We start from the raw sequence: 14,123 nt of genomic DNA, 5'->3' as shown, positions 1-14,123 counted from the left end.
CAGGTTAAACATGTTTACGTATGCTGGAAGAAAACACGGGAGGAGAAGCAGTTGAGTTTATTTCTCACTCGCTGAAGACGATTTCCGGTTAAGAAAATAACAGCGAAAACCTTGTACTTAATCCTTCACAAACAAATGCGGAACACGGAGGCAAAATCCCACGAAGGAGGACTTGCTAATCTTATGGGATTAGAAGCGTCGGGTTGTACATACATATAGATGGAAGGAATAATCGTGTATACAAACATTACTCGCCAAAGTGACAGCCATGGTTATGTCAAAATTTCAACGGTATTTCAACCTCTCCAACTGCCACCACAAAACGCATAATTCTACTAATAAAAGACGGGACCTTCAAGAAAAGAAACTTAGCACTACACAGTCGTTTTTGCAATAAATAGCTGAATAAGTATTTTCGTCCGATTCTACATTTTCTTGACTAACAGGAATTAATTTCATCTGGCACTCAAACATTTTCTTGTAAATTTAGATTTCATCTGTAACTGCGTCTATAGCCACATTTAAAAAAAAAGCCAAACTTAAAAAGTTTCTTCTCTATAAAATGTTTTGCCAATAACAACAGCACTTCTGGGTTTAGTTATACATTTTATCTGTACCCAAGAAACCTGTTACAGCTCACTTTCAACTCTTAATGATCAAAAATGAATTAATTTTAACTACTAGATTTCATAGTTAGAAATTTCCGTTGCCTATCCTTATACACACCAGATGACCATCACCAATGAATTATGCTTCCTTTTCACTAACAGGGTTCAGGATAATTCCCCTGTGCCATTTGAATACATCAACCCTACATGGTTTATATGCGCCTGACGACCCCCTGTAAACATGCACCAAAACAGACACGTGGGGGACTCCCTTTCCATCAGTCCTAATAGCAATAATAAGCACGTGTCACGCTGGCACACGTGTTTGAAATGGGGTAAACCAAGGGGTGATTGGTTAAAGCTCCGAAAAAAAAAATTACCGTTCAATGCTGTTAATACTGTCAGTTTCTAACGTTATCGAACAGCGAAGGCAACTAATATGCGCATAAATGGTCAAATCGTCTATGCCCTCCCCTATAACTTACAAGCAGAGAGAGAGAGAGAGAGAGAGAGAGAGAGAGAGAGAGAGAGAGAAATTGCAGGCAGATGTTGGAGCGAAGGAGCCTGGGTATATAATTTCGTTTGGAGAGAAAGGGTTAGAACTACCGGCTGTCAGCTCCCCCCTGGTTACTAGATGGCGCGCGCGTTGCCTATGTGTGTTTAGGTGCCGGAAAGGCCTTTTGATTACATTGCAGGAGCTTCCCCTCTCCTTTTCCCTATCTGTGGCTAAATAACATAATGATAAACTGCATACAGACCTCATTCGAATGGAAGAGTGATCGCACAGATCACGAAATCGACTACATGCGAGTACAGGTACTGTTCAGATCATTATAATATTATTTTATTTTATATTACTTTCATACTTTTGCTCATGGCGTTACATTTCTCATGATTTATTCCTGTATCAGCTAAACTTAAGAAAGCTTTCCATCTACTAAAATATGCAAGGCACAGAAAGATGTCTACCCAACAAGATAAACTTATCTCATGGTGTAAGGACAGTTTCATGTTCCTATCTATATTTATCCTCCCGCATATAGACGAGAAAAGAAATAAAAAAATACTTTTTTGTTTGATGATGCCAGGAAAAAAAAAAAAGAAAATCACCGCCCAATTCACGTTTTAACTCGTATCCAGGATTATACATTTATAAAATACAGATCCACATGAATATATCCAAAAAATATCAGTGGTAAATATAGTGGATATTACAATAAATGTATCATCCACTTTCCTTTTTAAAATATAACCTCACTATATAAACCCCGAACTCTTCTGGTACATCAGTGTCCAAAAATGCTCAATTTATCTATTTAAAGAAGCAAACGATTACACATATATTTCGTACCTCTGTGCTTCAACGCTTGTCATATGCGACGAACGACGATATAATCAAACGAACAATAAAAAAGAAAATTAGTTCAATTTTGTACAAAGAAAAACTACCTGACATAAACTAATTTTGGAAAGCATGAACGTTTCGTCCGGTTCGTGTCAGTTCCCTTCATTTCACGACCCTGATTCTAATACCGTTGACCGCTAACTCCTATTCTTTTGTGCCATTCTTTCTGTGCGCTTTTAAAATTAGCAGATAAGAAGATTAAGGAGAGGGAAAGGAAAAGTAATGGCAACTGAGTTTGGACACACAAATTACCGGAAGCAGAAGAAATTAACGCAATAAATAGAAAAGCAGAGAGAGAGAGAGAGAGGAGAGAGAGAGAGAGAGAGAGAGATTACCGGAAGCAGAATAAGATAAAGAAAGAGAGAGAGAGAGAGAGAGAGAGAGAGAGAGAGATTACCGGAAGCAGAGTAAGATATAACAATAAATGGGAAAAGCAGAGAGAGAGAGAGAGAGAGATTACCGGAAGCAGTGTACAATAAAGCAATAAATGTACAAAAAGCAATAAATGAGAGAGAGAAAGAGAGAGAGAGAGAGAGAGAGAGAGAGAAAGACCGACCGGAAATGGGGAGGATAATATGCAGGGAAAATGTAAAAAAAAGAAAAAAAAAGACAGAAGGAACAGGATACGTGAAGAGGAAAAAAAAGTCACGAAAAAAAGAAGCGAAAGAGGGAGTTACGAAATGAGACAGCGCGAACTAACCCCCACCCACGAACTTAATTAATCAGCTGCTTCTACAAAACCGCCTGAAAACCTCTCCCCCCAACCCCACCCCTAAACACTGGCAAGCAGCCATTTCGTTATTCATAGCAGTCACTCATCAATGGGTTCCATTCATCAAGGAAACCCCCACTAATTTATTCATCATCGAACCTCATGGAGGCTTTCAATCATCTCGCACACCGCCTCGAGATGCAGGGGACGAGGAGGGGAGGGGGTAGATGGTGTGAGAGGGATGGGAGGTGGGGGGGATGAGGTCCATAATTCAACTCCTATTTAAATCCTAGAAAGAGGCCTTTAATGGGATCACTGGCAACGTCCACTTTCGTCTTTCTATCTTCATGTTACGCGATGAATAAAATCTTCTCATCGTTCTTGAAATAATTTTGTTATGGACTTCGCCAACGAGCATGCGAGTATACTGTAGGTGCGGACATGCAGGAGAGTTGGAGGGAGCGTGTCAAAGTTCATGAAATGATTCTCGGAATGAACTATTTTCATCGAGCTCTTATTTCTGAATCATCAGTTAAAATGCACTAAAGGCGCTTGGTGGTCACTACACACACACACACACACACACACACTAAATATATATATATATATATATATATATATATATATATATATATATATATATATATATAGTATATACACACACACATTATATATATATATATATATATATATATATATACACTATATATATATATATATATATATATATATATATATATATATATATATATATATATATATATATATATATATATATATATATATATATATATATATATATATATATATATATATAATGTATGTATAATAGTTATTTAACTAAAGTAAATAAGAGTTTTTCTCAATCAACTTACATATTTTGGATACGCTTTCAACACACAGCCTTTTATCGGCAGCGGGTTATCGTCATATCGTTGAATGCACTTCTTGCGTATGCGGACTAGAATTTAGCACCTGTAGAGAGAACTTATTCGTTTATTTCCCATTTAAGATTACAAAACGTATCCAGAAATTATGAGGAAATCCGGAAGTTACGAGTTAGCTGAGGCACACACACACACACAAACACAAACACATTCGTACACACACATGCATACATACATACATACATTATACTGAACTTTAAGCTCTCCAGTTCCCAGACATTTTTTGATACATTTTCCAATGAAAACCTTTAATCCTAATACGCTCGTTACGAAACTTTCATTCGGAGAAGATTCGAACCTATCGCAGGAGAAATAGAGAACTAGCATTCAACCACCCAAGTTATAATGAGAGAGAGAGAGAGAGAGAGAGAGAGAGAGGAAGAGAGAGGCGACCTGAGATGACGCCATATGACGCCATACCAAACAGCAGTCCGACGCCGTCATGTCTGATTAATTCCGATCTGCCTGCTGCCTACCATGCCCTCGTGATCCTCTCTCCTCTCTGGCAACAAAATGTCTCAGTAACGTTCTCCCAAAACAACCCTTCCTACCATCAAAATACCTATTTCTAAATAATGTAAAGCAGAGTATAATATGTTGAAAAAGAAAATGGACTTTACTTTCATCTTCGTGTACATCTATAATTCTATATGAAACATCTTAGCTCACTGCTGTATTACACGATCGCTACCCGTGCCCATATTATATGCAAAGCTTTAATGCATGCGGGCTATACCTCTGCAAGTCTGCATGCAAATATGCACGTACTGCCACCTCTAACAAACTAACTCCTTGAGCAATGCTACAGAAAGCCAGTATCAATAACCCAAACACGTCGTGGCACTCGGGTATTCAGAACAGGGCGATATTCACAATCCAATCGATACTCGTTTAGTCCTAATCGATTCCCCATTTGCCCTCTAACAAAGTCTTTGTGCTAAGCCCTGCCTGCCATGAGAATCACGCCCCAACAAAACAGGTCAAGGATTTCCATAACCTAAATCAATGTGATACGAACACGAGCGAACGCTGCGTTCTCCTTCTTGTCTTTTTTTTTAAAATCAATATTTTATAGCACTCAATATATTTATAACCACCACTGATTTTCTGATGTTTGAAATGCAGACTTTATTCAAGTTCGTGTTAATTTACTTCCCACTGCGACGTGGCAATAGAGAAAAAATAAAAACCCATGAACTCTTAAATTTCTAATCCTACTAGATTTTGTATTAACTATTCTTTAATAAATTAATGCTGATACATTTTTAAATGTGATAGAGCCATCAGCTATAGAACAAATATAAAAAAAGTAATCAATTAATAGCCACGAAAATTTATCTCAAAATAAAATACTTAATAAGAAGTTTTATAGCGCAAAGGCAAAAGAGGAGTTATCCAGAAAAAAATATAGTTTTTATCTTATTCTAATATCTACCTACAGCCGCCACGCCCCCCCCCAAAAAAAAAATCAATAACCTTCAATTTTACTCAACTGTAAAATAGTAATAAAAAAATCATATGCTTTCTTATACCACTATCCTAAAAGGCTAAATGTGCATTATACAAGCAAAGTGTATTTCTGTTAGACGGTTTCCTGAGGAGAAGGTAAAGGACCACATGACCTGGCTTACCTGTGCGTTGCGCCTTCTCCCTCCGTGTCTTGATGGTTCTGTCTCTCCTCCTCGTTGTCTCTTCGGTGTCCGAGTGGTCGGCATCGTTGTCCTCGAGGCTCTCTACTGGTCCTCGAGGTAGAGAGTTGGAAGACGACGATGACGAGGACGAAGACGATATGGCCGAAAGAGGACGATACACCCCTTTGAACTTCCTGGGGTCCTGTCCCATCGGAGGGGAAGTGGGAGTACCAGGTGTCTTCAGGCTTAAGGACGAGTTGGAGGACGTGATGACGGAAGACGAGGTGTGAGTGTTCGAGGAAGACATGGTCGAGGTGGAGGTGATGGACTTTGGGCTGTCTTTGGGCTTGATCACGAATTCTGGTTCAGCGTAGATGTGTTCTTTCCGGAGGCGTTTTTCGAAATTGTCGTAAAAGGTGTCGGAGGTGGTGTTCCTGTCCAACCCGGTTTCGATATTGTCGAATAATGTACAGATTGATTCACTAATGCTCATTTTGGAAATGCACCGACACTCGCTCGTCGTAGTCCTTCTTAACGCACCACATTTATCACACTTGATTAAAGTCTTGTCTCTAGAGTTAATGCTATTGTTGTTCATTTGGTTCCCGTTCTCGAGGTCTTTCTCCTCGATGAAGAGTCTAGTATCGTTGTTATCCCCGCACACCCCGTTTTCTATAGCACCATTTTCGGTTTCTTTGGCTGACTTGGTTTCATCTTGACCGATGTTACTTAAATCTACGAGACCGTTGCTCAGGCACTTCGCGGAGCCTTCGCCGCCTCCTCCTCCAACTCCTCCACCTCTCCTTCCTCCAGCTCCTCCTCCATCATCGCCTCCTTCGCCGGCCCTAATGGTTGATAGTACATCAGCTCCCTCGTTCAATCTGGCGTAGAGAGCATCGTACATATTCAACAAGGTCGGCACCAGATCTGTTGAGATGCCTGCAACACAAAAGAAAGAATAACATTAAAAAAAAGTAAAATAAATAACTTAAATAATGCGGTCACTAAAATTACCAAAATAACACTGCCAATGATAAACTAGCAATAAACGTATTAACTGCGGAAGTCAAATCAGTCATAAAAAGAATTATATTAAAATTGGGAAAAATTACATTATGACCAAATTTGACTCCGCTATGAATATGGAGAACAACGACATCAACAGTCACTTGACCTTTCCCACACCAAGCTGCAAGTGCAAATTAAAAGCTTCCAAATTCGGCACTAACACCTTACAAGGCACTAATGACAAATGCTCAACGTTCACTGCTACATTCACTTCTTAATATTCTGTGCACATGCCAAAAACCCAACAGTGGATTATTACTCAATAAAAATAATTACTTGGTTATAATAAAGTCCTTTACATTTTATATTTACAAATATAAATTTGTGGAAGAGGCATACTTTCATTACTGTCTTTTCTTCGTTTACCTGACTTACACACGAAGAAGCCAATTTCGTATTAAACCAGAATATTAGTAAAAGGATGAAAAAAAAAATTAAAAAAGGGTCAAGCAAAACCACAATAAAAAAACAGAAAAGCCGATGATGACGATGGAATAACAGAAGTCATGATAACCACTAAACAAAACAACAATAATAATAATAATAATAATAATAATAATAATAATAATAATAATAATAATAATAATGAAAACCAGTCGACGGAGAAAAGAGAGGCCGGGAGTTCGTCTCACACGGAATCTCCCTTCAGAAACGGCGGGTCGTAACTCAAGCTTGAAAGTGGCACGCAAATTGCATACCGAGTGACACTGCTGTGACGGATACGATGTGAAAGTCGCCGCCGAATTCCCTGTTCCGACCTGAGAATCATCTCGGGTAATCAGGTCCTTCAAACCAAGTCACAATCACAAGAGATCGCGCATATACACTATAATTGATTTCTACGCAGTGCAAGTCGAAACCCACATACATCAATGTTAAAATGCAATTAGGTCAAATGTGAATAAAATAGATGAACTGGTGAATATATATACACACATATGCATGCACGCAAAACGTACACACATAAACATACATACATACATATATATATATACTGTATATATATAAATATATATATATATATATATATATATATATATATATATATATATATATATATATATATATATATATATATATACACACACACATATTTGTACAATTGTAGGACAGTAACAAGATTAATAAATTCAGATAAGACCTGCATTTGTAATTCAACGAGTAATGAATGAATCTCAGTTAGGTTCAAGGACGTTTATGCCTTGTAAGTAAGTGTAAAATAAATTAAGTGAACATCAGACACGCGGTTTCTACTACTCCCCACAAAAAAGAAAAAAAAAAATACAAATAATCTCTTTTGACATATAATATAAAAAGGGGGCATGGAAGGAAAAAACAAGAACCAAATTAGGACAAAAACTATGAGAGAGACTCGTGCAATCCTTGAAATAGCAAGCTACTCAGTTCACCGACAAAAAATACATTCCGAATGATCAGGCCAACTAGCAGTAATTCTTTAATGAAATTTAATTCTTGAATTCAAAATTCCCTTGGAACATCAAAATCCTTTGTTGGGAAAGAATTACGCATCAAAGAGAACATTTGCTATGTTAGCCAATAAACAATCTGCAGAACATGAACCATTTTGGCAATGGACCATCGACAAAAATTCCTCCAAAGGCAAATGTTGAAAACTTGAGTCTTAAGTTATGATATTAAAGAGACGAAACTCCTCTGAACTTCTTGCCTTGTATTTACTCATGACTCACGGATTAAGTTAAACTTGATCTGCAAAGAAGTGTGAACCAGAGGTAATGTACATAACAGCCACTCTGCAAATAGTGTGGGACAAAACCATTCTTACAGACAGGCACACATTGACATTGAATTGAAAGACCGATAGAGAGAGAGAGAGAGAGAGAGAGAGAGAGAGAGAGAGAGAGAGAGAGAGAGAGAGAGAGAGAGAGGGCTACCATAAATAACAAATTTCACTGACAAAGAGTGACAGTCCGACAGAGACAAAGAATGTGTGATGTCAAACACTATCCTGAGGCTATCGATACCTTAGTAAAAAAAAAAAATGAATAAATAATTTTCTTTTCCTCACATCTCACTGCTATGATAACGATGATTGTCAATGGCCTCAGGAGAAGCAGCTCATGTGTTATTTAATGGGCATTTCCTCCCACTAAAGGGCACATAACCGTTTGCTAAGTAATCTTTATGGCTTGAAATACCATCGGCACCTCATTAGATACAAATGTTAGAGAATCAATCATTGAACCATGAATATGGCAGTGGCCGCTGCACTTTTTATCTTTGGAACCACAAACTGTTTAAGAAAACGGCTTAGGCGTATATTAAATTGTTTCTTAAAAAAAAAATGATAAATGTCAGCAAACCGGATAATTTCTAAATGAAGTGAATCAGAAGAGGCAGGCATGAAATGACAGCAGATGAGTGCAGAGAGAATAGACGTAAGTGGACGGGAAGGTTATGATAATAACGTTAGCAACAGCAGATAAAGAGTAACAAAAACAGTACATCAAGACGAATTATACTAGTTAATGAAATGTCTAGACGGAAGAGGACCTCCACAAGAAACCCAAGCGAGGACGACATAAAAACGGGGTAACTAAAGCCACACGAAAAAGAAATAAAGAATGATACGGGTTAAGAAAAGGTAAATAACGAGAAGACAGAGAAAACAGGCTAAGATACACGAGCGTCTGAGAGAGAGAGAGAGAGAGAGAGAGAGAGAGAGAGAGAGAGAGAGAGAGAGAGAGAGAGAGAGAGAGAGAATTTTATTATATCAAGACTAATTAAAGTTTACATGTTTACATGTTTTTTAGGGGGCCATTCAAAGCCTGAAGATAATGAAAATAATAGGCAAAGATATTGCCGGCAATAAGGGTAAGTGAGAGATGAAGAGGAACAGCAAATGCATAAAAAAAAAATGGGAAAATAAATTTTTGGGATGAGAGAGAAATTTCTTTCAATTTCCTAACTTTCAAGAAATGCAAAAAATAAATAAAACAATAATTCAAAACAAATGAACATGAACATTCCTTCAAAATAAACAGCAGAATAAATCGGATCTTGAAGAATCAGCCCTGTCACCGATAATAAAAGAAAGAGCGAATGTAACAATTTCTCCAGAATCATCCCCCACCACCCACAGAGCCGGAACAGTCTTAACTATGTCAATAAAGAGGCAACGGTATCTTGCTCTAGAAAAACCACGACTATTGTTAACTGTATAAAAAGGACAAGGAGGGTTGTCTCACACTCAGGTCTATTAGTTGTTCGCGTATGTGCATGTATGCTAAATAATAATAATAATAATAATAATAATAATAATAATAATAATAATAATAATAATAATAATAATATAAGTATAGACCGTCTTTTAAACTTGTGATGTTGAAGGTGATAGCTGCATCAGCGGCATTCAGTTTGTATAAAGCTTTATAATAATAATAATAATAATAATAATAATAATAATAATAATAATAATAATAATACGGTACTGAACCGTCTGAAACTCTATGCGTCTATATTCACTGTATAAAAATAACCTTAAGACAGAATGTCCTTGACGTCACATCCTTAGGAACAAAAAAGCTTCAAACCAACTGCAATAATGAATGAGCTTAGCCTGCAGCAGTTCAACAATGCAAGTTGCAACCAACAAGGAAAATGATGACGTTGATGTGGTTAACACTGTCTCACTGCATTGGAATGGCATTCATAACTGGCTTAGTTACAGAGGAAAATATATCTATGCTATAAATTTTATAAAAATGAACTTTCGTTTAAAACAGACATGCCATGAGGAAAGTAGTTTCAATCATAATAATACCCTTTCTACTCCTGATAATCTATAGGCCAGTTTATCTAAGTTGGTTTTTCCAAATAGTATTTATTACTGCTTCTATAGCTTAGTACATCTGAAACAAGACTGAGCAATCCACCTTCTCTGGAAAAATGAAAAATTCCATCTCTCGCACGATCTAATAACCTGTTGCTAGTTACACAGCCAAAATTTCGTAAATTTCCGTACAAATCCGACAATAACTTTTTCTACGTAACCATGCTAGCAAAGGGAAAAAAATCCATGGGAGAGTTAATAATTGTATGGATGATTTAGGCTATGCTCCTTTAAAAAGATGACATTGGGGAAACAAAACCATGAGAATTACGTACCATTATATTTCGATTTGATGTATGATAAATTGCAGAACAAATGCCAACAGACGTTGAGAGAGAGAGAGAGAGAGAGAAATTACAGCATCCGAAACAATATACAACAGAGAGTTCTATGTTAACAACCTTAGAATCCCAACACAGCCTTAATATCGCAACTAAATATAAATGCATATTTTAGAAACCTTGGCGCCGGCCTTCTTCCACACTATAAAGAAGGAAGACGTGAAGAAAAAAAGAATATGCCTTGTGGGAGACAACAGGACCGAAAGAGCTGGCTGGCCACCCTCACAGAACAGAGAGGTAATTCTAAGAGGACGTGGCTATGGGGTCGCCCTAATAAGGCATTAAGGAGAAATGGACAAATGGGCTTTTGTGCAGAAACAATGAAGTACACAAACCGACTATTGTTATGCCGGTATAAGAAAGGAGTACTATAATAATAATACTGCTGTTGCAACATCAGTATGCGCCACCATCATCCCCTTTATCCCAACAGCCACTGTTCCTTCTCTGCTCTGATCACAGCAACAGGATATTCAAATCACTGCGAGCAAAAATCGAACAGCATAAACACAAACACAGTCAAAAGAAAACAACAAGCAGAGGTGGACACAAGGAAATAAACAGACGACACAATATTTGCCTTTCCCAACAAAGCGTCGGTTCAGTTCTCCAGTTCATGCGTCCCACCGCTAAAACAAAGACACGTTCTCCTTCTCTTCAACTAAGATGGAGAGTTCATGGGAACTGGTGACAACGCCGCAGTGGATGCGTCAACGGCCTTTAAAAGAGACATTCCATGCCCTTAAGAAGCTAATGGAGAGAGAGAGAGAGAGAGAGAGAGAGAGAGAGAGAGAGAGAGAGAGAGAGGCCTTTCACACAAAAGCACAAAATGTGTTTACTGACCTACCAACGCAGTCTATATAGTTTACCTGTTTATGTGCCGCAGTATGTTAATGTAATTAATCCGTTTCCTCTCATGAAAACATATTTAAAAAAGAAAAGCAATGCAAACCCTACTCCATAACAAATTGCGTCAGCAGAATAATCGTTGCTGAGTGCACTATTTAGGATGCGGAATATGTATGAAATGGATTATCACAACGGAAGTGGGCGGTTCTGAAAAAGGACAAGAGACACCGGGCGTTCTTTGTAATTATCAACGTACACATACACACAAGACTGGAAGATGAATTACATCATAGAAATCTGATTTCCGAAAACAACTCAATACTCGAAATTGCATGAACATACACCCCTCCAGAATTATTATCATAAATATTGTAAGACACTTATGCTGACAAAAAAAAAAACCCACATTATGCGCATCCAAAGAGGACGGCAAGTTATACCAATATTGTGAACAAGACTACGTTTTAAAATGAATACGAATACATACAGTACGATCACCCTCACTTCACAGCCAAAGGCCCTAACGCCCAATCTTATCACATCCGGTTTCCTTGGACAAGCGCTTTTACAATCTGCTCTTAGATAACATTTCACGGCGCTCTACCCACTGTAAATCAAAGCGACTTTACAGGAAAAATTATCGATAACTTATCTATGTAACATTCTTAATACATTACGTGGTCCTCAGGTCGATTACCACAGTCGACACGACGCCAAACTACATAAACGAATTGATCAAATTCAACCATGACTTTAGCGGTCATTACTAAGCAAAACCAGGATTTCTTTTCAGTTTAGTACTTAACACCAAATTTGAGAGTCTTTTTCTATTATGTTATGATCTGTCTGAACACAGCAATCTTTCTGGTTTGATGTCAAAAACTGAAAATCCGATGCTCTAACGCACTGTTTCTTCCAATTTACTGTAGTTCAATATTTGAGTTGCAGGAAGAGGAAACCTGGACTACCACCACTTCCTAATAACAGGGTAATAATAATAATAAAATAATAAAATAATATGTTTTTAAATTTAATTTAATCTAAATCTTCCTTTCCATAATTCTCAAACTACAATATTTTAAACAAGTGAATGATTTTCGGATTAATAAAAACAATTTTGTGAAATCAGTCCCTATAAATTCCTAATGAAGAAAACTCATCGCGATAAATTCACTTATTGTACAGTTATTAGAGGCATAAATGCACAGGTAACAATCTCTAATTAGAGGCAAGCCACGAGGGAGGGAGGAAGGAAGGACAGAAAGGAGGGAAAGCAGCCACACCCAAAGCATGTCTCCGAAAACCGAAGGTGGTCCGTAACAAAATAAAGAGAGGGGTTCTCCTCTCTTTACCTTGGTCCATAACAGCCTCTCAAAATTCCAACCACGCCAGACAACACCCACTGCGGAAGGAAAGCCACTCATATCGCAGCTGTGAATTTCTACTGTGGGCACATTTTCTTAGGAAAACTCGCTTGTCAACAAATCTTCACCTCTTCTCCTACTCCCGCCTCCCTTCTGCCCCTAACCAACTCCATTCAGCTTTTACCGCCCTAACTACTCTTGCCCTCTCTCCCCCGTACCCCCGTGAATCCACGGAAAATATCCCCCTCCCCCCACAGCTCCCCAACAACAGTCCCTATTAGGGTAACGGTTGTTGTAAGGGGTCGGAATCTAATCTTGGGATCATGTCACTCTCCGGCACCACACAAAAACGCATTAGCACATACGCTCTTCCTTTTGCTAAAACCTTTTAACATGGAGAGAGAGAGAGAGAGAGAGAGAGAGAGAGAGAGAGAGAGAGAGAGAGAGAGAGAGAGATTGTCTGTTTAACTGGCGCCGATATTCTGTGGCAGCAATGAATCAAAATCAAACGTGATTGACGGTACAAAGATCTCAGTATTTTCTTTCGAGACATGGCTCCATGGGACTTTATGGTAGACTGCAGTATCTAGTTTCATCTTTTTGATATTCCTTTTAGTTCCATATAAACCATTATTTCCACAAAATATCTCAAACATTTAATCATTCTCCTCATTCACATTATACATAATAATAATAATAATAATAATAATAATAATAATAATAATAATAATAATACCAGTACAGTACTTAGCATTCATATCTTGATGCAAAAACCCTCAACCTTCTTAATAATAGGAAAGAGTTCTAAATCACAAACACTACAAACCCCAGGTACTGTGAGGGAGAGATAGACATATCCTCTAAGCCTAAATCCCGTGTATGTTATGACCATTTGAAAAAGGAAGGTGTCAACCATATGAAAGGAGCATAAAAAAAGCTAAAAATGTGAGAGAGAGAGAGAGAGAGAGAGAGAGAGAGAGAGAGAGAGAGAGAGAGAGAGAGAGAGAGAGAGAGAGAGCATTCACGGGGGCACACACATAATTATATATATATATATATATATATATATATATATATATATATATATATATATATATATATATATATATATATATATATATATATATATATATATATATATATATATATATATATATATATATAATATATAAAGACGGGCCTAATGAAGTCCATCTTGACAAGCGGAACACGGTGGGCGTGGTTACCCCTGACGGCTTAATGACAAATGGAAGTGTGAAATTACTGGCTATACCAGGAGAGCTTATCGCACCTAGGGCTTCAAGCCTTCCACGAATCGCTACAGTAA

The 14,123-nt window shown here is 37.6% G+C and overlaps 1 protein-coding gene across 14 annotated transcripts in view; it reads right to left on the bottom strand.

Moving 5' to 3' along the window:
• LOC136853422 (uncharacterized) overlaps positions 1–14,123 on the bottom strand; it is a 574,979-nt gene that overhangs the window by 144,675 nt on the left and 416,181 nt on the right. For 13 of the 14 annotated variants that reach the window (XM_067128959.1, XM_067128958.1, XM_067128963.1 and 10 more), the window contains one exon: positions 5,304–6,242. The exons of the other annotated variant lie outside the window; for it this stretch is intronic. In XM_067128959.1, the coding sequence (XP_066985060.1) occupies positions 5,304–6,242 (939 nt within the window). The remainder of the gene's footprint in view (positions 1–5,303; positions 6,243–14,123) is intronic. 14 annotated transcript variants of the gene reach the window in all.

The sequence above is a fragment of the Macrobrachium rosenbergii genome, chromosome 27, assembly GCF_040412425.1.
Source record: "Macrobrachium rosenbergii isolate ZJJX-2024 chromosome 27, ASM4041242v1, whole genome shotgun sequence".
Classification (NCBI taxonomy): domain Eukaryota; kingdom Metazoa; phylum Arthropoda; class Malacostraca; order Decapoda; family Palaemonidae; genus Macrobrachium; species Macrobrachium rosenbergii.
The sequence above is the reverse complement of the archived record's forward strand: the minus strand, read 5'-3'. Positions and strand labels throughout refer to the sequence as shown.